Source organism: Hyaena hyaena, unplaced genomic scaffold (genome assembly GCF_003009895.1).
Source record: "Hyaena hyaena isolate Hyena2069 unplaced genomic scaffold, ASM300989v1 scaffold_341, whole genome shotgun sequence".
Classification (NCBI taxonomy): Eukaryota; Metazoa; Chordata; class Mammalia; order Carnivora; family Hyaenidae; genus Hyaena; species Hyaena hyaena.
Genome location: NW_024080973.1, coordinates 1,595,020 through 1,617,019, shown reverse-complemented (window position 1 = coordinate 1,617,019; position 22,000 = coordinate 1,595,020). Strand labels below are relative to the sequence as shown.

Sequence of the window (22,000 nt, the reverse complement as noted above, 5' to 3'; positions counted from 1 at the left end):
TCTCTCTTCTCTACGGGGACTGTATAGGTCGGGCTACCCACTCCGGGATCCTACTACCCAGGACGTGGTCAGAGGCTGGAGCCCTAACTCCGCCCCGCTTCGCTCAGGTTCAGAGAGCACGCCCGGGAGGGGTGTGCCCAGCTCCTCTGGGGGCGTGGCTAAGAGGAGGCGGTCCTCGGCCGGGGCCCAGGTAATCGGGGCGGGGCTGGGAGGAGCCACGCGTCGCGGCGTAATGACGTCAAGGACGCGCCCGGCGTGGCGTGGCCGGCATGCGCCGCTGCCTTTCGGTGTTTTGGTCCACGCTCTGGGGTCGGGGGGCAGGCGAACTGTGCGCGTGGCCGGGATGTTTCCGGCCGCTGGAGCTGTGTATGAAGAAGAGGAGCAGGCGGAGGAGGACTGCCCCGAATTGGTCCCCATTGAGACGAAGCTCAGAGAGGAGGAGGAAAAGTGTGGCCCCGGCGCTAAGATCCCAGTCACAATTATCACCGGGTATTTAGGTAACTAACCATCCCGGTCAGAAAATGCCGTGAACGTAGCCTGGGATTTTGGGGACTGACGGTGCCTCTTCACCTTAGGCAGCTGGGCCTTCTGGCCGGCCGCAGATGTCTCTGAGGTAGGGGCTGGGTCACTTGCTCCCTGTATGGGTTGCTTCTCATCTCGGGGCTCAGGGATGCCCAGACCCCTTCTTGTATTAGATCCACATTTATCACGTGAGCTTGAAAGTTAACCTCGCATTTTGAAGCTAGGTCTGGCTTTGCACGTAGAGGCCTGCACCCGCCCCCTAATTATCCCGGTGACCGCTAACAAGTTGTCTTACCTTTCTGAAGCTCGTCAACCGCACTTGAAAGTGGACGTGTTATTCGTCACCTGTTTGAGTTTGTTTACTCGTCCGTAGAAGTCTATTACCATTAAAGGGTGCCCTGTCTGTAAAATGCCCGGCCCACAAGGGTATTCTAGATTCCCCTTCCACCTGGAGCCAGTCTCTTCCAGCTATTTGTGGCGAGGACTGCTATCTCAGACCGTTGTTTTTTTTTTTTTTTAACTGAGGTCTGTTTGCAAAGCACTCTTTTTTTTTTTTTTTTTTTAATTTCTAGGAGAGAGAGAGACAGTGTGAGCAGGGGAGGGTCAGAGAGAGAGGGAGTCACAGACTGAAACAGGCTCCAGGCTCTGAGCTGGCAGTCAGCACAGAGCCCGACGCGGGGCTCGAACCCACGAACCGCGAGATCGTGACCTAAGCGAAAGTCGGACGCTCAACCGACTAGCCACCCAGGCGCCCCCCAAAGCACTCTTGGAGAAGGAGTAAGAATGCATTCTCAACCCTCCAAGACCTGTATTTCTCAAGCTGTGGACATTCAGGAGTGCACAGGCACCCTTAGATTCATAGGTGTGTAAACGTACAAAGTGTCCTGAAGGACACTTTGTGCGTTTACACTTGGCGGTCCTTTATTGGAAAAGTCCGATGAGTATTATTTTAAACCCTTACAGTTTAATAGAAGGGCTAGAGTAAATACACGAGCATATTAAGCGTGTGGGGAAAGTTAAGAACTGTAAATAAAGCCAGGCGATTTGGGGTAGATAATACTGTTCCTAGACCTGGGGAACCTTTTACCTAAAAATAAGGATTAAATCACTGGTGCGTTTTATTTATGTATTTTTTAGATTTCTCCTTTTTACTCAGGACTAATTTCAGAAAGGAATTTATTTTTGGTGTTTCCCCACTATTTTTTCAGGGGCTCCTCTGTTAAGAAGTTAAGAAACTTTCTTGCCTGAGGTGGTATGGTTCAGACGTGCCCCTGGGGCCCTCCCCATTTTGGTTGTCTGTAGGTCGGGAGAGCATTGGAGGTAATGGCCCCGAGGTTGAGGAATGAGGACTTTGTCAATAACCTTGTTGCTGAGTATAGGGGATATAGTTTCACTGCTTATTCTTGACTATTTTCTCTTTTTTGAAACATCACAGTTTTCTTTTTTTTTTTTTTAACATTCATTTATTTTTGAGACAGAGAGAGAGAGCATGAGCTAGGGAGGGGCAGAGAGAGAGGGAGACACAGAATCTGAAGGCGTCAGCACAGAACCCTATGCGGGGCTCGAACCCATGAACCGCGAGATCATGACCCAAGCCGAAGTTGGACGCCCCACCGACTGAGCCACCCAGGCGCCCCGAAACATCACATTTTTCTTCTGATTCTTCCACCTACTTCTCTGGCCTTTCCCTTTTAAATTTTTTTCCACCTCTGTGCATCCTTTTAACTTCACACTCAGTTTCCGTTTTGATATCCCGCGGACTCCTCAAACTCAGCAGGTCCAGAGCTCTCATGTCTTGCCCTCCAATCTTCCTGCTCCTGTGATTCCAACGACCTGGAATACTCTAAAAAGTTTTCTCACTAGTCTTGTGTCATGCTTCCTTTTAATATATTCCGTGTACTTGAGCCTTAATGATCTTTGTAAGTGTCAACTGATTGTGTTACACCCATCAGTGGTTTCCATTTGGTTTACAGTTCAGATTCCTTAACACGAATCAGAAGGTCCTGTATGATCCAGCTCTTGACAGCCTTTCTGGCCTTCAGAACTGTGGTCCAGACACACTGAACCACTTTTACGTGTAAAAGGTGCCACGTATTTTAGCTCCTGGAGTACTTTTCTTTTTTGTTACTCCTTTGTCTAGACGTCCCTCTTAGGTGCTTCATAACCTCTTGTACATCTCCTATCCACTGTAGAATCCTGTGACATAATTATGTCTTATTGATCAGAATTCCCTTGCATCTCCCACTCTCTTAGTGTTTGTGAGTGTTGTGAAAGTAGGGACAGTTCATCTTTGTTTTGTGCCCTTTTCACCAAGGCCCAGCATAACATCTGGCCCATAGTAGACTTAAAAAAATTTTCCTTAGGGGCGCCTGGGTGGCTTAGTCGGTTAAGCGTCCGACTTTCGCTTAGGTCATGATCTCGCGGTTCGTGGGTTCGAGCCCCGCGTCGGACTCTGTGCGGACTGCCAGCTCAGAGCCTGGAGCCTGTTTCCGTCTGTGACTCCCTCTCTCTCTGACCCTCCCCTGCTCGCGCTGTCTCTCTCTCTCTCTCTCTCCTAGAAATAAAACATTAAAAAAATTTTTTTTCTTTAATACTTATTTATATTTGAGAGACAGAGAGAGCGCACGCATGAGCATGAATGGGAGAGGGGGAGAGAGAGAGGGAGACACAGAAGCCAAAGCAGGCTCCAGGTTCTAAGCTGTCAGCACAAACCCCCGACGTGGGGCTCTAACTCACAAACTTTGAGATGCTGATCTGAGCCAACGGACGCTTGACCGACTGAGCCACGCGGGCGCCCCCATAGTAGACTTGAAGGAATGAACTGTGCCTTACAGTCTCCTGCTTCATAATATGGTTTATTATGTGCTAGTAAATCTATTAAAATTCTCTAACATCCACTTCTTCCTTTCCATTTTCACTGCCACTCCCTAGTGCTGCACTCATGTTCAGGGTGTCTGTCTCACACTAGGACTGGTTCTAAGAATTTCCTCATTGCCCTGCCTCCTTAAGCTCCTTCCCTTTCAGCCAATACTTGACACTTTTGTGATGTTGAGCTTTTTAAAGCACCCTAAACACAAGTCCTTCATCCCTTCAACAGCCTTTAAAGGAGTAGGACCTAAAAATATTCAAGATATTAATACCCTAATGATCATTAAATCCCACCTAGTTATACACTAGAAATCTTGTAAATGTACTTCAGAAGATGCATGTAAGCTTATACATAAAGTTTGGAAGAACAAGACACTGGAAATAACCCAAATGTCTACCAACAGAAAAGTAAACAAAGGATAGATTCATACAATTGATTTACATTACTGTGCAGTATATATTTTTTTCCTCTTTGAACTTTGGCATATATGGTTCACAAGATAAATGTTCTACTTGAGCTGAGCATATTAGGTTTAACATGCCACCTACTGGATAAAGTTAGTGTAGCTTAATGAATTTATCTTTCTAAATACTGAATATTCTGTACATTGTTAACATTTCCTACACCCTCTCTCCCATTTTGTTTGTGTTTTATAGACAAGTAGACAGATACAGTTGACCCTTGAACGGTGTGGGGGTTAGGGGCGCCACCTTCTTGTGCAGTTGAAAACCCGCATATAAATTTTGACTCCCCTAGAACTTAACTACAAATAGCCTACTGTTGACTGGAAGCCTTCCTGATAGTATAAACTGTTGATTAACATGTATTTTGTACGTTATATGTATGATATAGTATATTATGATAAAGTAAGCTAGAGAAAAAAATGTTCTGAAGAAATCAGGGGGAGAAAATACGTTTACAGTACTATACTGTATTTACAGAGGAAAATCTGCATATAGGTGGACCCACACCTCACACAGTTCGAAGGTCACCTGTATATTTACATAATCTTTACAGACTAAGCATGCTAAAAGTGGCCCTATAGTTTGTTTGGATTTGTGCTGGTTAATGATGGATGTTGAAATAAAAGAGGGCTTTATATGTAAATTTTAGGAAAGTAAACCATATATTCTTGGCTAAGAAAAATTGTTATCATGTAAGAGTATTTAAGTATTTTATGAACTCCATGAAGTACTTCGTTCCTTGTAAGCCATTATTTCAGTAATTCCTTATTTAATAGAAAACTTAGATGTCTTTGTATTAATTGTATTATAAATTATGTAGAAGGTGTATTTTTTGTCGTATGAGATCAAAGAAAACTGTGATCCAAGTTGTAGGAGTATTTGGAAATACAAGATTTTATGTGAACATAAAGCTTTTTTGCTACTTTGCTGAGGATAATTAATCTTTTCCTCTAGAATCTTCTATGCCATAGTTATATAATATTTATAAAATAGCATGCACAATTTTAAAAACATTGGGACTCCATTTTTGTGTGTATATGCCTTTAAAATTTACCTTTCAATGTTATTTAAAACATATATTTTCTAGGTGCTGGGAAGACAACACTTCTGAACTATATTTTGACAGAACAACATAATAAAAGAGTAGCTGTTATTTTAAATGAATTTGGAGAAGGTAAGTAAAATTCAATGGATATTATACTGTAAGAATTTATAGGATGCTTTATTCCCCTGGTATATTGATATTCCATATTTAAAAATGAAAATACAAGGTATTATAATGAGAACCCATGACTGTAGATAGTTTTGGGAAAAATAGATTAATTTCTGTCAAGCTTTGTTTTGTACAGATTTGAGGAACTGAAATTATATAGCTTTTATAAGATTTTTTTATTCCATAATTTTGGAATTCATAACATCAGAATTAACTTAGGTTTTTACATGAAATAACTCCACAAGTAGAGATTAAACATATGAAAGAAAGTTCTTTCAGGCACTTTCAAGGTGCTTTTGTACTGACTATATTGTTCACTTGTAACTTTTGAAAAACATTTTAAAATGCTTTAGTATTTATAAGTTTACCTTGTTGGATGTTTATTAATAATTTGCAAAGCATTTAAAACTGAGGAGTTTGGGGCACCTGGGTAGCTCAGTTGGTTAAGTGTCTGACTTTGGCTCAGGTCATGATCTCACAGTTCGTGAGTTCAAACTCCACATGTTGGGCTCTGTGCTGTCAGCTTGGAGCCTGGAGCCTGCTTCAGATCCTCTGTCTCCTTTTCTCTCTGCCCCTTCCCAGCTTTCTCTCTCTCTCTCTCTCAAAAAATAAACATTGAAGAAAAATCTTGAAAAAAAAAACCCTGAAGATTTTAATTTTTTTTTTTTTTAACGTTTAATTTATTTTTGAGAGAGAGAGAGCATAGGCAGGGGAGGGACAGAATTCAAAGCAGACTCCAGGCTCTGAGCTGTCAGCACAGAGCTCAACATGGGGCTTGAACCCATGAACTGTGAGATCATGACCTGAGCCAAAGTCAGATGCTTAACCTACTTAGCCACCCAGGTGTCCTTTAAAACCGAAGATTTTGAAAATGAGTTAAATATATGATTTCCATCCTCAAGCACCCACAGTTATTGTGGAAATGCATGCACTTAAAAGTCTAGATTTTTTGTTTTTAATATTGAACTGTGCTTTACAAAAATCTATACAGCAGTGCTAAACACAATTCTTTGATTACTTTTGTAAGTTTTTCTTCTTATAATAAAAAGCTAAGTGTGAATTTTAATTAAAATCTAAGTGTGAATTTTAATTAAAGCTCACTTTTTGCCAAAAAAATATGTTGAGCTACTTCCTAACACAATTTTCTCAGTTGTAACTGAGTAAAGGAGCTAGGTTTTATGAACAAGGAGACCTGTGAAACTTGATTTCTTTTCTTTTTTTTTTTTTTAAATGTTTTATTTATTTCTAGAAGAGAGAGAGAGAGACAGCGTGAGCAGGGGAGGGTCAGAGAGAGAGGGAGTCACAGACTCTGAAACAGGCTCCAGGCTCTGAGCTGGCAGTCAGTACAGAGCCCGACGCGGAGCTTGAACCCACGAACCGCGAGATCATGACCTAAGCGAAAGTCGGACGCTTAACCGACTAAGCCACCCAGGCGCCCCTTGATTTCTGATTTCAGTAAACCAAAGCGAAAAGTCCTGTTAGATAAAATAAAAATGCTAAGATTTTTAAAAATCCTAATCTTATATTTTAGCTCATTAACTCATCTGTTGGATACTGATCACACTTTTTAGTATTTGTTGCTCTTTTTCATCATTCCTTGAGAATCATTTTGTAATTTTTCCTTTACAGCATTTGCAGTACTTTCCTTTGCATTTTATTATTATCGTCTAAACGCTGAATTTTATAGCAGTCCTTTTATAAAGTCAAAGCTCTTTATCCTTGTCTAACTGAAATATAAACAAAAAATATGGAAATGAAAAATTATCCTTTTTTTTTGGCCATTTTCTTTACTGGACATTTAGAACTCTTCTCTGTCTTTGGTATATTTATTTATTGGAGGAAAAGTAAGATATTTAAAATCAGTTTCTACTATTACAAGCATCTCAGAATTTCACATATTTATTATTGTTTCTTAAGTAAGCATTATGAGAAAACTTAAAAAATTTAATTTTTAAATGAACACATTGCTACCCTGGCCAGGCAGACTTCCTCAAAATGAACTGGGGTTTTTACTCATGCTGGCAATATTTAGTAGTCTAATAGAAACAAAAACAATATAGAGGAAGAATAAAAAGAAAAAAGGAGAAGAGGTAGTGTTTTAAGAGAGTTAAGGCCATATAAAAACCAATATATTGATATAATATCAAGAAAGAGTGCTTTTGAAGTAGCTATTTTATTAGGATATAGGAGTGGGCAGGTCGGAGACCTGAAGAGGAAGTAGGCATGAGTGGTTAATTTAGGATCTGCCTTTTGAGGGGCTTAAATCCTCTAAAAGAAATGAAAACTAAAGTACTCTATGGTAGTAGAGTTTAAAACATTGAGGCTGCATGAATAGAATGGAAGAATGCAAGTTACAAAGTGTATTTGTATAAAACGACTCGAAATCTGTGTTGTTGATACCCTCATCTTTGTTTTTGGTTGGCTAATGAACACAATCTAAAGAGTGCTTCTCGTTACTTATTATAGGAAGTGCCGTGGAGAAGTCCTTAGCCGTCAGCCAGGGTGGAGAGCTGTATGAAGAGTGGCTGGAACTCAGAAATGGCTGCCTCTGCTGTTCAGTAAAGTGAGGAATGTGTTTACTGCGTGCATGTTGGTCTGTTATAAATGTTTATTGGTCAGATTTCCAGCTTTGATTTTCTTGTGTAATTTAACTCAATTTACATAGTCTGCTCCATTGTATTTTCGATATAGAAAATAACTTATTAGGATGTAATTTCTTAGAGTGTTTCTTGGTGTCTTATTTATTTTTCTCTCTGCTCTAATGCTTTGGTCCTTTTATTGAATTTATTGTCTTTGATGTCAGGGTTTAATGAATAATCTCTGTGGTACATGAAACTCACATTTCATGTGTAAAAAATTATTTTATTTTTAATGGGTCATTGGTCTTATTTCCAAGGATTCAGCTTCTAAAAACAAAAATAAATGACCATTGAAAAGGTAAAAAACAAAAAACAAAAAACAAAAAAAACCCCTCAAGCTCTGTTCTACCAGTTATAGTCGTTTCCAAGGACACTGTCTCTTTTTTTACTAATATACCATAGATCTGTGAAAAGGACCTTACATACCTAGTCACTCAGATATTTGTTGAGTAAATTAGGAAAATTAATACCTGTACTATCGATTTTGTATATTCTAGTGAATGAACTTTTCCTACATTGTTTATAACTTAGGTTTTTGACTTTGAGTCAAATATATTAACAAAGCGAAAATCATGACAGATTTTCTTGAACAACCAAAATGAAATCCATTAAGTGTTCTCTTGCACTGTTGATCTTCTAAGAAAACAGGAAAACTGAGGTCTGGTTCTCTAATTCAGAACAGAATTGAAAAGTATTTTATGATTGTGTCCCTTTAGTTGTTATATTAAAACCACTGTAATTCGTAAATTTTTATCATTGCTTTGGATGTTGATTTTTTTCTTAGTGCTATAAAAATAGCAGAATTTGACTTTGGTCAGATTCATTAAAATTTTCTCTGTTTCTAGTTTTAATAAAATTACAGTATTAATTCATCATTCACCTGATTTATTTTACTCATCAGCACATGTGCATCTATTTTCCCCCACCTTTGGTAAATATTGACGGACTTTGTGTTAGAAGTTTGGGAAAGAGTTAAATTTTTACATTTGTGTGTGTGTGTGTGTGTGTGTGTGTGTGTGTGTGTGTTTAATTTTTAAAAATATTTTATTTCTGAGAGAGAGAGAGACATCGTGAGCAGGGGAGGGTTAGAGAGAGAGGGAGATACAGAATCTGAAGCAGGCTCCAGGCTCTGAGCTGTCAGCACGGAGCCCGACGCGGGGCTCGAACCCACGAACCATGAGATCATGACTTGAGCCAGTCGGACGCTTAACCAACTGAGCCACCCAGGCGCCCCAAATTTTTACATTCCTAATGGTATATTTGTCTCAGGTTGCTAAGTATACTTTAAAACGTTTATAATGATCTCTTAAAAATATTCAGGTAATCAACTATTTTTTATATTTTGGTATTCTCCAGGGACAATGGCCTTAAAGCTATTGAGAATTTGATGGAGAAGAAGGGGAAATTTGATTACATACTATTAGAGACCACTGGGTTAGCAGATCCTGGTAAGAAATGATATTATTAATAACCAGAATGTAGTTCTTAAACATTTTACATGTATTAGAGAAATATGTAAAGTAGGTTTAATAATCTTTAGACTAAAAATTTTGGTTGTTGTTTAAAACAGGAAAAATACTGGATTGTCATGTTTCTTTTGTAGATAAATCACGATCAGAGTAGTTGGTACTTTTAATCTGATGTGGGATTTGAATTTCAACTGATTGTTTTAAAATTATTATACGAACAGAAGTTGTTGAAAGTATGGAAATTTAGGAAAAATAGAGACATCCTACTTATAAGTGTATAATAGATTGGTTATACTGTACAGAGATCTTGTTTCTGATTATCTTCTAATCCAGCTTTCTTAGAGAATCATTTAGAGATGTTTAAGAGCCTTTGGACTCTAATCCCACCTATACTTAGTCCTTTTGAATTAATTGTTAGCATTTTGCTTTTCTACTACTAAAGTTGAAATAATTTTATTTGTTAATACTGTCTTTAGGTACAGAGTTCAATTAAGCCTACTGGGCCTTTTTCCTGGCATGGAATTAACAATTATCCATGGCATTTTAATCTCTGAGTGGAATTACATGTAGACTTCTCTATTGAAAGCTACACAGGGTTGATCTGGTTTCAACAGTAGGTGTCTGTTTCCTTCTTACCCAGATATCCTTTTAGGTAACACCTTTATTTGTAGTTTTCAGAGTATGTAGTGTTCGTCTTGTAAGTCTGATCATACCGTTTTTTTTTTTTTTTTTTTGGATCTGAGTTAATGGCATTGGGCCATAAAACCACACTAAAGTACTGTTTAGGAAGAATTTATTAAAGGGCTCATGGGGCGCATCTTGGCTCAGTCGGTAGAGCATGTGACTCTTGATCTCAGTGTTGTGAGTTCAAGCCCGTTGTTGGGCTTGAAGCTTACTTAATATAAAAAAAAGTTAATCAAAAGGGATCATAATTGTTTTAAAGAAACATTGAAGTATACTGTAGGTCCAAATGTAATCAGTGGTTGTTGTACTTAAAAATAGTGCACAATAGGATTGCCTCGTGTTTTCCAGCTAGTGTTGAGTTGGGCTGCTTTGTCCTGTTGGAGATATACTGCGTACATCTTCCTTCATTTTTAATAGATTTGATTGACGATGGGAGTGGGACTGTTACATTGATGTTAAATATTAAATTCATTTAAATTTGGTAAGATTGGGAAATACATTGTATGCCTCTGTTTTGAAATAGCAAATATCACTTTCTTTCATGGTAGCTGTTTAATAAGAGGAAAACTCTTGTAACTTTTCTTTGAGAGTAGGTGAGTTCAGTAAAACATGGTTCAGCTTTCCGGAGGGAGAAAGAAAAGTTAAATAAAGATCTCAGAAAAAGCTTTTGTGCAAATTGTAGGTAGGAACAGGTTAGTATTTCTTGCTTCTAACTTTCTTTAGAATAATGATTTTATTGTTTGCGTAAAAATGGAACATTCATTGTAAAAAAAATCTTTTTTACCCAATACCTAAGAAAATATAAAGAAGAAAGTTAAAATAAATCACACTGTATTTTACTGCCTTGAGATAAAAGTAGGTAAATTTTATTCTAGGGATTTTTCTGTGCCAGTGCTATTTGCTGAATGACAGCATCAGGTTCCGCTAGGAGCTTGTGAAAAATGCAGGTTCTTGGGCTCTCTCCCCAGGTCTTCTGAATCAGAATCTGTAAGAGTGAGGCCCAGCAATCTGTTTTATTTTCCAGGTGATTGTTCACATTCATAAATTTGGGGAACCTTGCTCTATGTGCTTCTGAAAGCTGTGTAAATATAGAGATAATTTTATAAAAATTAGATTGCATTTTTTGCGGTATTCTTTTTTTTTAATTTTTTAAAGTTTATTTATTTTTGAGAGAGACAGAGACAGTGCAAGTCGGGGAGGGGCAGAGAGAGAGGAAGACAGAATCCCAAACAGTCTCCACGCTATCAGTGCAGAGCCCAGCGTAGGGCTCGAAGTCACGAAAATGAGATCGTGTCCTGAGCCAAAACCAAGATCAGTTGCTTAACCTGCTGAGCCACCCAGGTTACTCTTTCTGTGCTGTTGTTAATATTAGTTGAGTTTCACTTGAACGTAAAAGAAAAGAATTTGGAGGCAGTTCAAGATGGCAGCTTAGGAACACCCTGAACTTACCCTCCTCCCACAGACACACCAGATCTGCAGCTGCTTCTGGAATAATTCCTGCTCAGGAAGAACTGGAAACTAGCTGAAGAATTCCCTGTACGACAGGGAGTGGAAGGGCCACGTTACAATGGGTGGTAGAGGCGGAGATGTGGTCTTGCCAGAATCTTCACCCTGGTGCAGTGACCCACCGTAGGGACGGGCTTCCCAGGCCTGGAGGAGGGACGGGTTTATGTTCCACTTCGGGTATGTCAACCCTTAGAACCTGCATTAGAGAGACGAGGCTCCCCATATGGATTCGGAAACAGGGGCTTGTGTACAGTGGATGTTGGGGGCTGGGGGGAATCTGACATACTCCTTGGGAGGCACTTACACACAGGTATGCTCATCTTGGGACCGGCCCCAGTGCACAGGCAGCAGTGTGAGACGTGACGGGATTGTATGTGAAGGAGATTCATTTTTTACTCCTCAAGTGTTTGCTGGAGGGACTAGGATCAGTCGGGACTTTGTCTGGGGACAGAGGTGCTTGTGAGCACCATTTTTGCACTCTCCTTCTGCTTTGCCAATGCAGTCAGGCAGTGTGGGCACAGCCTCCCTAAAGCATGAGGGTCCCACATCCTCAGCCGCCTCCCTGCCTCACTGAAGCCTGGGGTGTATCCGGCTCACATTGCTCTCCTGCATCCCTAAAGCCCTGTGTGTGCCCCGCCCTCAGCACTCCTGCAGCCTCACTAAAGTCTGCCTTTGAGTGCAGTCCACACTGGGAATGCCCCTGCATCACCTGGCCCTGGTGGCCAGAGGGGCCTGAGTTTCTGCTCCCCTTGGGACTAATAGGAAGGTAGTTATGGGAAGGCTACCATACCCAAGGCCCCGTGTAGATGACAGGCTAAAACACACCACTCGTCCGCCTATGGAAAAGGCTTGTCCACTTATGCTGGAGCTTTAGCCTGAGGGGCAGGCTTCACAGGTGCTCAGGGAGTGTAGACAGGGAGACACTCTCCTTGAGCACTTCTCTGGCCTTACCAGAGCTTGCAGGTACCTCCAGAAAGCTTGTACACTTGTGTGAACCCCTGACTTTTGCACCTGGACTTCAGGGGACATCTGCAGATCTCTTGGCCTGGGGATCAACAGGGTTTACAGTTGTGGTCTTACAGAGCTATAGATTTGCATACTCCAAAAGGTCCCCCTGAGGATCTGTTTCTAGTTAACCTGAAACTAGTTGCTGAGATCCCTCCCGTTGGGACACTAGCAGGTCTTGACACAGCCTCAGCAACTGGGGTCTGTCAAGAATAAATCAGGCTGATTCGGTAGTCCGAGTGTTTCAGAGAGACAACCAAGAGCTAGGGCAGGGTCACCAGTAAGGTTTACCTCATTTACAAGGACACCCTTTAAGACTGGGAGAGGTAGTCGCTTTGCCCAATACATAGAAATAAACAGTTGATTAAAATGAGGAGACAGGAATATTTTCCAAATGAGACAAAATCTCAGAAAAAAGACCTTAAAGAAGGGGAGAGAAGTAATCTACCTGATAAAGAGTTCCAGGTAATGGTTATAAAGATGCTTACCAGAGTTAGAAGAATGGTTGAACACAGACTTAAACAAAGAAACTATAAGGAAGTACCAAACACAAGTTGCAGAGCTGAAGAATACAGTATCTGAAGAGTAAAATATATTAGAAGGGTTCAGCATAAATGAAGCAGAAGAACAGATCAGTGACCTGGAAGACAGGGCATTGAAACTCAGCCAAACAAAACAAGAGCAACAACCGCAATGAAAAATTAATGAAGAAAGCTGAAGAGCTTATGGGACACCGTCAAGTGGAATAACCTTCACGTTGTAGGGATCCCAGAAGGAAAACAGAATGAAAGAGGCAGAAAACTTCCCTAAACTGGGAAACAAAACAGACATCGAGGTCCCAGAAGCACAGGGTTCCAGATAAGATGAACTCAAAAGACACCCAAGTCAAGAGACATTATATTAAAATGTCAAAAATTTAAAGAGAGGATCTTAAAAAAGCAGCATGAGAACAAGTTGTCAAGTACAAGGGAATCCCCACATCACTATTAGCTGATATTTTCAATGAAGCTTTGCATACCATCATGGCATGATACATTCAAAGTGCTGAAAGGAGAAACTTCCAGCCAAGAATATCTACCTGCCAACATTATCATTCAGAATTGAAGGAGAGGTTTCTAGACAAGCAAAAGTTAAAGGAATTCACCACTAAACTGGCCTTATGGACATGATAAAGGAACTTCTTTAAGCCGAAAAGGTACTATTAATAAAACATACGAAAGTAAAAATCTTGCTGGTATCACTTGCAAATTTGCTATGAAGGCTAAAAGACAAAAGTAGTAAACTTAAGTATAACAACAATAATTAAAGGATATACAAAGTAAAAAGATATAAAGTATGACCTCAAAAACATGTGGACAACAGAATTAAAATGGGGGAGCAAAAATGTAGAGTTTTTACAGTTATTCAACTTTAAGTTGCTATCAATTTGAAATAGGCATATATGTGTATAAGTTGTCATATGTGAGCCTCATGGTAACCATAAAGCAGAAACCTATGAGAGGTACAGAAAAGATAATGAGAAACAAATCTAAACATTGCACTGAAGAAAGGCATTAATCTGCAAGGGAAGACAGCAAGAGAAAAAAGAGAGAGAGAGGGACTACAAAACCAGCCAGAAAATAGTTAACAAAATGATAAGAAGTACATGCCTATCAATAATTCCTTTAAATGTAAATGCACACAATCTCCTATCAGAAGATGTACAGTAGTTGAATAGATTTAAAAAAAGATTCGTCTATATGTTATTGCTGACAAGAGATTCACTTCAGATCTAATAACACACAGAGGCGGAAAGTGAAGGGAGTAGAAAAAGATACTCCATGGAAATGCAAATAAAAGCTGATGTGGCTGTACTTCTATCAGACAAACAAGACTTGAAAACAAGTCTGTAATAAAAGAAAATGGGCATTACACAATGACAAAGGGTCAATCCAACGAGAGGCTATAACATTTGAAAATATTTATGCACCCAACATGGGAATTCCTAAATATATAAAGCAAATATTACAGACTTAAAGGGGGAAATGGACAGCAATACAATAATGGAAGACTTTACTACTCCATTTACATCAATAGGTAGATTATCCAGACAGAAAACCAGTGAGAAAGTACTGGCCTTAAACAACACGTGAGGCCAGATGGACTAAATAGGTCTACAGTTGTCTATGGACTAAATAGTCCATAGGACTAAATAGGTATATAGTTGATCCTTGAACAACATGGGTTGGAGCTGCGTGGGTCCACTTACATGCAGATTTTTTTTGCAGTACAATACTATAAAATGCATTTTCTGTTTCTTACTATTTTCTTAATAACATTTTCTTCTCCCTTAGTTCATTGTAAGAATACGAAATATATGCAACATATGAAATATGTGTTAATTGACTTTATATTATAGGTATGGCTTTTGGCCAATAGTAGGGTATTAGTAGTTACGTTTTTGGAGAGTTAGAGATTATATGTGGATTTTTGACTGCATGGGAGGTCAGTGCCGCAACACCTGCATTGTTTAAGGGTAATTGTATACAAAGCATACTGTCCCCAAATTGCAGAAAACACATTATTCTCTGTATGTGAAACATTCTCTGGGATCACATATTAGACCACAAAACAAGTCTCAGTAAATTTAAGAAGATTGAAATCATATCAGGTGTCTTTAATGACAGTGGTATGAAACAAAGTGAATTACAAGAAGAAAACTGGAAAAATGTTAAATATGTGGAATTTAACATGCAACTGTTGAACCAGTGGGTCAATGAACAAATCAAAGGGGATATAAAAAATACCGTGACAGGGGCGCCCGGGTGGCGTAGTTGGTTAAGCGTCCGACTTTCGCTCGGGTCATGATCTCGCGGTTGGTGGGTTCGAGCCCCGCGTCGGGCTCTGTGCTGACTGCCAGCTCAGAGCCTGGAGCCTGTTTCAGTCTGTCACTCCCTCTCTCTCTGACCCTCCCCTGCTCACGCTGTCTCTCTCTCTCTCTCCTAGAAATAAATAAAACATTAAAAAAAAAAAAAGTTTAAAAAAAAAAATACCGTGACACAAATGAAATTGTAAATACAACAATGCAAAATCTATAGGATGCAGCAAAAGCAGTTCTAAGGGACAAGTTCATAAAAAGACAGCCCTAGCTAAGGGAATTAGAAAAAGAAGAACAAATAAAGCTCCTAGTAGAAGGAAAGAATAAAGATTGAGAGTAGAAATAAATGAAGTCAAGACAAAAAAAAACAATAGAAAAGGTCAATGAAAGTAATTGCTGCTTTGAAAAGATATAATCAGAAATGAAAGACAAGTTGATATATAACAAAAATCAAGAATCAAGAGACTACTATAATGATGAAATAGGTTAATTCCTAGTAACATACAATCTTTTGGGACTTCCTGTCTTCCATTAAGAAATAGAAAATCTGAATAGATGGATTACTAGTAAGGAGATTGTAATAAGAAATCTCCCCTACACAAGTACAGGATCAGTTGTCTTCGTTGGTGAATTCTACCAAACATTTAAAAAACATATAATACTTATTCTTCTCAGAGGCTTCCAAAATCCTGAAGAGGAGGAAATGCTTCCAAACTCATTTTATGAGGCCAACATTACCCTGATACCAAAACCGGACAAGGACATCACCAAAAAAAAAAAAAAAGAAAATTATGAGCTAGTATCCCTGATGAACATAGATGTAAAAATCCTCAACAAAATACTAGCATATCAAATTCAACAATATATTAAAAGGATCATACACCATAATTGATGGGATTTATGCCAGGAATACAATGTTTTAACATCTGCACATCAGTTAGTTTGATACACCACATAACAAAATGAAGCATAATAATCGTGATCATCTCAATGCAGAAAAAGCCTTTGATAAAATTCAACTTCCATTTATGGTAAAAACTCTTAAAGTGAGTATAGATGGAATGTACTTTAATAAAATAAAGGCCGTATATGACAAACCCATCCTCAGTGGTATAAAGCTGAAAGCTTTGGCTCTAATATCAGGAACAAAATAAGGATGCCCACTCTTGTTAGTTTACTCAGTAAGTATTGGAAGTCCTACCCACAGTAATTACCCAAGAAAAAAATATAGAGTCATCCACATTGGAAGTGAAGAAAGAAAGCTATTACTATTTGCAAATGACGTGATACTATATAGAGAATACCCTAAAGACTCCCCCCACAAAAAACAACAACAACAACCTTATGAGAATAAATGAACTGTCATGTTGCAGTATACAAAATCAGTATACAGAAATTTGTTGTGTTTCTATACACAAATAATGAACTGTGAGAAAGAGAAATTAAGAAAGCAATCCTTGCAAAAAACTTAACAAAACAATTTGCATAACAAAATACCTAGAAATAAATTTAACCAAGGAGGTGAAAGACCTGTACTGTAGGACATTGATGAAAGAAGTTAAAGAAGTCACAAATAAGTGGGAAGCTATTCCGTGCTCATGTTTGAAAGAATTAATACAGTTAAAATGTCTATGTTACCCAAAGCAATATACATATTCAGTACAAACATAATCAAAATTCTAATGGCATTTTTCACAAAACTAGAACAAATAATTCTTTTTTTAAAAAGATTTTATTTTTAAGTAATTTCTAAACCCATCTTGGGGCTTGAACACACAACCCCAAGGTCAAGAGTGGCATGCCCCACCAACTGAGCCAGCCATGTGCCTCTGGAACAAATAATTCTAAGGTTGGTATAGAATCACAGAAGACCCTGAATAGCCAAAGCAGTCTTGAGAAAGAACACATGGAAGATGTCACAGCCCAAGACTTCAAACTATACTGCAAAGCTATTGTATGAAAACAGTGTGATATTGGCATAAAAACAGACAACATTGATCAGTGAAACCACATAGAGAACCCAGATAAAAACCCATGCTTATATGGCCAATTAATCTATGACAAAGGAGACAAAAATACACAATGAAGAAAAGCAGTGTCTTGAATAAATGGTGCTGGAGAAACTGGACTACTGTCTTACACCGTACACAAAAATTAGCTTTGTAAAAAAATTTTTTTTTAATGTTTTATTTATTTCTGAGAGAAACAGAGAGAGCGTGAGCAGGGGAGGGTCAGAGAGAGAGCGAGACACAGAATCTGAAACAGGCTCCAGGCTCTGAGCTGGCTGTCAGCACAGAGCCCAACTCGGGGCTCAAACCCATGAACCGTGAAATCATGACCTGAGCTGAAGTTGGACGCTTAACCAACTGAGCCACCCAGGCGCCCCTAGCTTTTGATGGCTGAAAGACTTGACTGTAAGACCTGAAACCATGAAACTCCTACAAGAAAAATAGGTGGTTAGCTCCTTGACCTCAGTCTTGGCATTGAATTTTTGAATCTGAGTCCAAAAAAAGGCAACAAAAACAAAAATCAGTTAAGTAGAACTACATCAAAACTAAAAGGCATTGGTGCAGCAAAGGAAACCATCAATAAAATGTAAAGGCAATTTGGATATTAACCCCTTATCAGAACCAAGATTTGCAAATATTTTCTCCAGGTCTGTAAATATCCAAAATGTACAAAGAACTTGGTAGCAAAAAACAATCTGATTGACATGTAGGTAGAGGATCTAACTAGCCATTTTTCCAAAAAAGGTAAACAGATGGCCAACAGGCACATGAAAAGATACTCACCGTCACTAATAATCAAGGAGATGCAAATCAAACCCACTACATGATACCACCTCACACGGGTTAGAATGACTAATATCAAATCGACAAGAATTCAGTGTTGGAAAGGATGTGAAGAGAAGGGAACTCTCCTACGCTGTTGGCGGAAATGCAAATTAGCACAGCTACTATGGAAAGCAGTATGGCAGTTCCTCAAAAAATTAAAAATAGAACTACCATGTGAACCAGCTATTTCACTTCTGGGTATTTTTCTGTGGAAAATGAAAACGCTAATTTGAAAAGATATCTGTACCCTTGTGTTCATTGTAGCATTATATTTACAATGGCCAGGATATGGAAACAACCTTCACTGGATGAATGGATACAGATGTGAGACACACACATGCACGCGCGTGCGCGCACACACAGACACACACAGATCATCATACATCATATCCCATATATATGATGTATGATGGTCTTGTCTTTTGCAACAACGTGAATGGACCTTGAGGGTATTATGCTAAGTGAAATAGATTTCATTTACATGTGGAACCTAAGAAACAAAATAAATGAACAAACAAAACAAAACCATAGATACAGGGAACAGATGGATCATTATCAGAGGGGAAAAGATTTAGGGAGCTGAAATGGATAAAGAGAACCAATTATATGGTAGTGGATTTTACATAGATTTACTATGATGATCACTTTGTAATGTATACAAATACTGAATTATTGTGCCATACACCTAGAGCTGATATAAGGTCATATACTATTTTACCTCAATTAAAAAAATATGTGCATTATATGTAAACCACCTGTGACCGGCACATATTAGATACTCCATAAATTGGCTATTAATATCATTGAGATGCATTGTCTAATAAATTGCCTAATAAAGATAGGTACAAGCAAAATACTATATAATTGAAAAAAAGAGAATGTGAAAGAAATGATTTGCTAAGTATCAGAAAAATACTTTTTCACTATGAGGGTATGAGTTAAGGGGAAAAAAGACTTGAAAAGGCATAAACTAATGGGGCATGTTAGTTTTTAAACTACATGTGTCAATGCAGAGCATTTCTTGATTCCCTGACCTGAAAGATTAGGAAGTTACTTCTACCCCCATCTCCTGCCTTTGGTAGATTGTGTTCTATGCTGTGGTGTCGAGATTTCTAACATTTACATTTTGTCATGCTTTATTTAGTTCTCTGTTAAACAGTTTTATTTTTATTTTTTACATTTATTTAATTCTGAGAGACAGAGACAGAGTGCAAGCTGGGAAAGGGCAGAGAGAGAATGAGACACAGAATCCAAAGCAGGCTGCAGGCTCTGAGCTGTCAGCACAGAGCCTGATGCGGGGCTTGAACCCACAGACTGTGAGATCATGACCTGAGCCAAAATCAGACACTCAACCAACTGAGCCACCCAGGCGCCCCATATGTCAAACAAATTTAGTTCTTATTACCACTATTGTGGCTTCTTCATTCCTGAGTTGATGAATTTCTTGATTGACTGAATTTCATGCTCAGGTAATCTTTTCATGCTATAAATGCTGTATGCCTTCAGTTCGTGGATACTTGTTTGAGAGTGCTTATCTTTTGTTTTTATACTTGAAGAATTACTTGGCAAGGATAAATTTCCTTCTCTCAGAACTTTGCAGGTATTGCTCCTTGATCTCTTAGAACTTTTTGATTGGTTGGATTTCCTTTCTTATTTCACCAGGAAGGATTTGTGAGTGATCTATTTTTTGAGTTTCAACGCTGTTGTTTCCTTTACTGTTTAAGTATGGCTACCTGGTATTTCCATTCTTGAAAAACAACTTGGCAGGAGGTAATATCCTTAGGGAACACTTTGATTAGAGCTTTGTGCTCATTATTTTATCATATTGGGGCATTGAATATTACTATAGAAAAGTCTGATTTCTGTCTGCCTCCTTGAAAGTGACTTGCTTTTTCATCCAAAATGCCTGACAATTTTTCCCTTTATTTTTGAAGGTCAGTAATATAACCGAGGTGCATCTACGTGTCACTGATTATCAGTTTTTCTTGGATTACAGTATACTTTTTAATCTGTAGGTTTATTTCTTCATTTAGGAACATTTTCCTTATCCTGAATTTTGTTTTATTCTCTAGATCTTTTGTTTTCTAATTGTTTTGTAACTTTTGCCTCTGCATCACTTTAATCCTCTCGAATGCTCCTTTTTGTCAGTAATTCTGTTTCCACCAGTGCCTGTTCTATTCCTTGATGTTTTAAAATAATTAATTAGTTGATGATGTGTTTATTGGCTATATGATTACAGCACTGCAAACTGCCTTTTCATATTCTGCTTTACCTTGCCTTTTAGTGCTTGTTTTTAATTGTGTTTGTGTTAAGTTCTTTATCGTGAATAAGCCTTTGAGAGTTTTCTTTGGCGTCTTGGGTTGTGTTGCTTTCCAGAATGGGTTCTTTGCCATTTATATGCCTTACTCATCTCTTCAGGTTTTTGTTTTTTTTTTTTCTTTTCTTTTTTTGTTTCTTCTAAGCTGTAATATGTGTGCATTGTTTTTTCAAGCATGTTGGTACTTGATGTCGGAGGCTCGGAGACATTCAGTCTTACATAGGGTGGTGATGAATTATTTTTAATATCCTACCCATGCCACCCAAACTTGTACTTCTCCTGGGCCTCAGTTTGAATGCTGGGTACTGCTGGGAACAGCGAAGGGAAGGCAAAGGAAAGGGGGTGACTGAGAGCCAGTTGGGGCTCTCCTCTCATTACGTAACACGTGTTGCCCTCATGGCTTTCTGCCAGCCTCTAGTAAAGACGTGCTCCGTACCTTGTGCCGGTATATTCTCCAGCTTCGGACCTTCCAGTTCATTTCGTTGTGAGCCCCAGAAGGTGCTCCCCCCTCCGCAGATGCAGAAATGGTTAGAAACTTTTACCCTGGGTTGTTGACTTTTCCCTTAATCTCTGCTCATTTCCCTTTCTTGCTATTTTGAGAGCTGTTTCTGGTAAGTATTTGGATTTTATAAACTATTTCCCCACAACTGCTCACTGGTTGAGGGTGGGGGTAGAATTAAGAATTATAATAAGTCACATAGGACTTTGTTTCTTTTTTCGATGGTCTCACCTCAGAATTTACCGCAGGAGGCTGTATATTTGGTTGTTGCTGATATAATTGGCTTTTTACATTCTATTTAAATTTTTTATATTAGGCTTTGAATAAGGGAGATTCTGTAATCTAGCTCAGTTCTTAACCTTGGCACAGATGTTGTTTAGGTGGCTAGTTCTTTCTTGGGGATTGTCTCGTGCATCTTGTGGAAGATTTTCATTTGTTTTTGTTTTTCTGCATTGTGAGGTGTTTAATGGCATCCCTGGCTTCTACCCACTAAATGCTAGTCGTATTCCCTTAGTTGAGACAATTAAAAATATCTTCAGACATTGCCAGGTATTCTCTGGGGAGAAAAATCACCCTGGGTTTGGCACCACTGATCAACTCTATCTCATCTTTCCTCCTCTTGCTAAATACCTGCATCTAAATTTTCTTTTTTTTTTTTTTTTAAATATTTTTATTTATTTCTAGGAGAGAGAGAGAGAGACAGCGTGAGCAGGGGAGGGTCAGAGAGAGAGGGAGTCACAGACTGAAACAGGCTCCAGGCTCTGAGCTGGCAGTCAGCACAGAGCCCGACGCGGGGCTCGAACCCACGAACCGCAGGATCATGACCTAAGTGAAAGTTGGACGCTTAACCGACTAAGCCACCCAGGCGCCCCATACCTGCATCTAAATTTTAAATAGTTCTTTCTTGCATAGCCTGAGCAGTATCACCGGACATGCACATCAGACTTAGAAAAAAGCTTGGATACACCCTTGTAATTCAGCGTAATAATATACATGTTACCTGTGTAGGACTTTCAAGCTATCTGAATAGTAATCTATGAATTAAAAAAAAAAACAAAAATGATTTATGAACACTGTGGAATTTTACTGCATAAAAAAATTTAAGACTTTTTTTAAATTACT

The 22,000-nt window shown here is 38.8% G+C and overlaps 1 protein-coding gene across 1 annotated transcript in view; it reads left to right on the top strand.

Annotated features, from left to right (window-relative positions):
- Window positions 1-256: 256 nt before the first annotated feature.
- CBWD3 (COBW domain containing 3) overlaps window positions 257-22,000 on the top strand; it is a 51,557-nt gene continuing 29,813 nt past the window's right edge. The window contains exons 1-4 of the mRNA XM_039249538.1: window positions 257-497; window positions 4,943-5,029; window positions 7,535-7,631; window positions 9,064-9,155. Coding sequence (XP_039105469.1) covers window positions 344-497; window positions 4,943-5,029; window positions 7,535-7,631; window positions 9,064-9,155 — 430 coding nt within the window. The 5' untranslated portion in view covers window positions 257-343. The remainder of the gene's footprint in view (window positions 498-4,942; window positions 5,030-7,534; window positions 7,632-9,063; window positions 9,156-22,000) is intronic.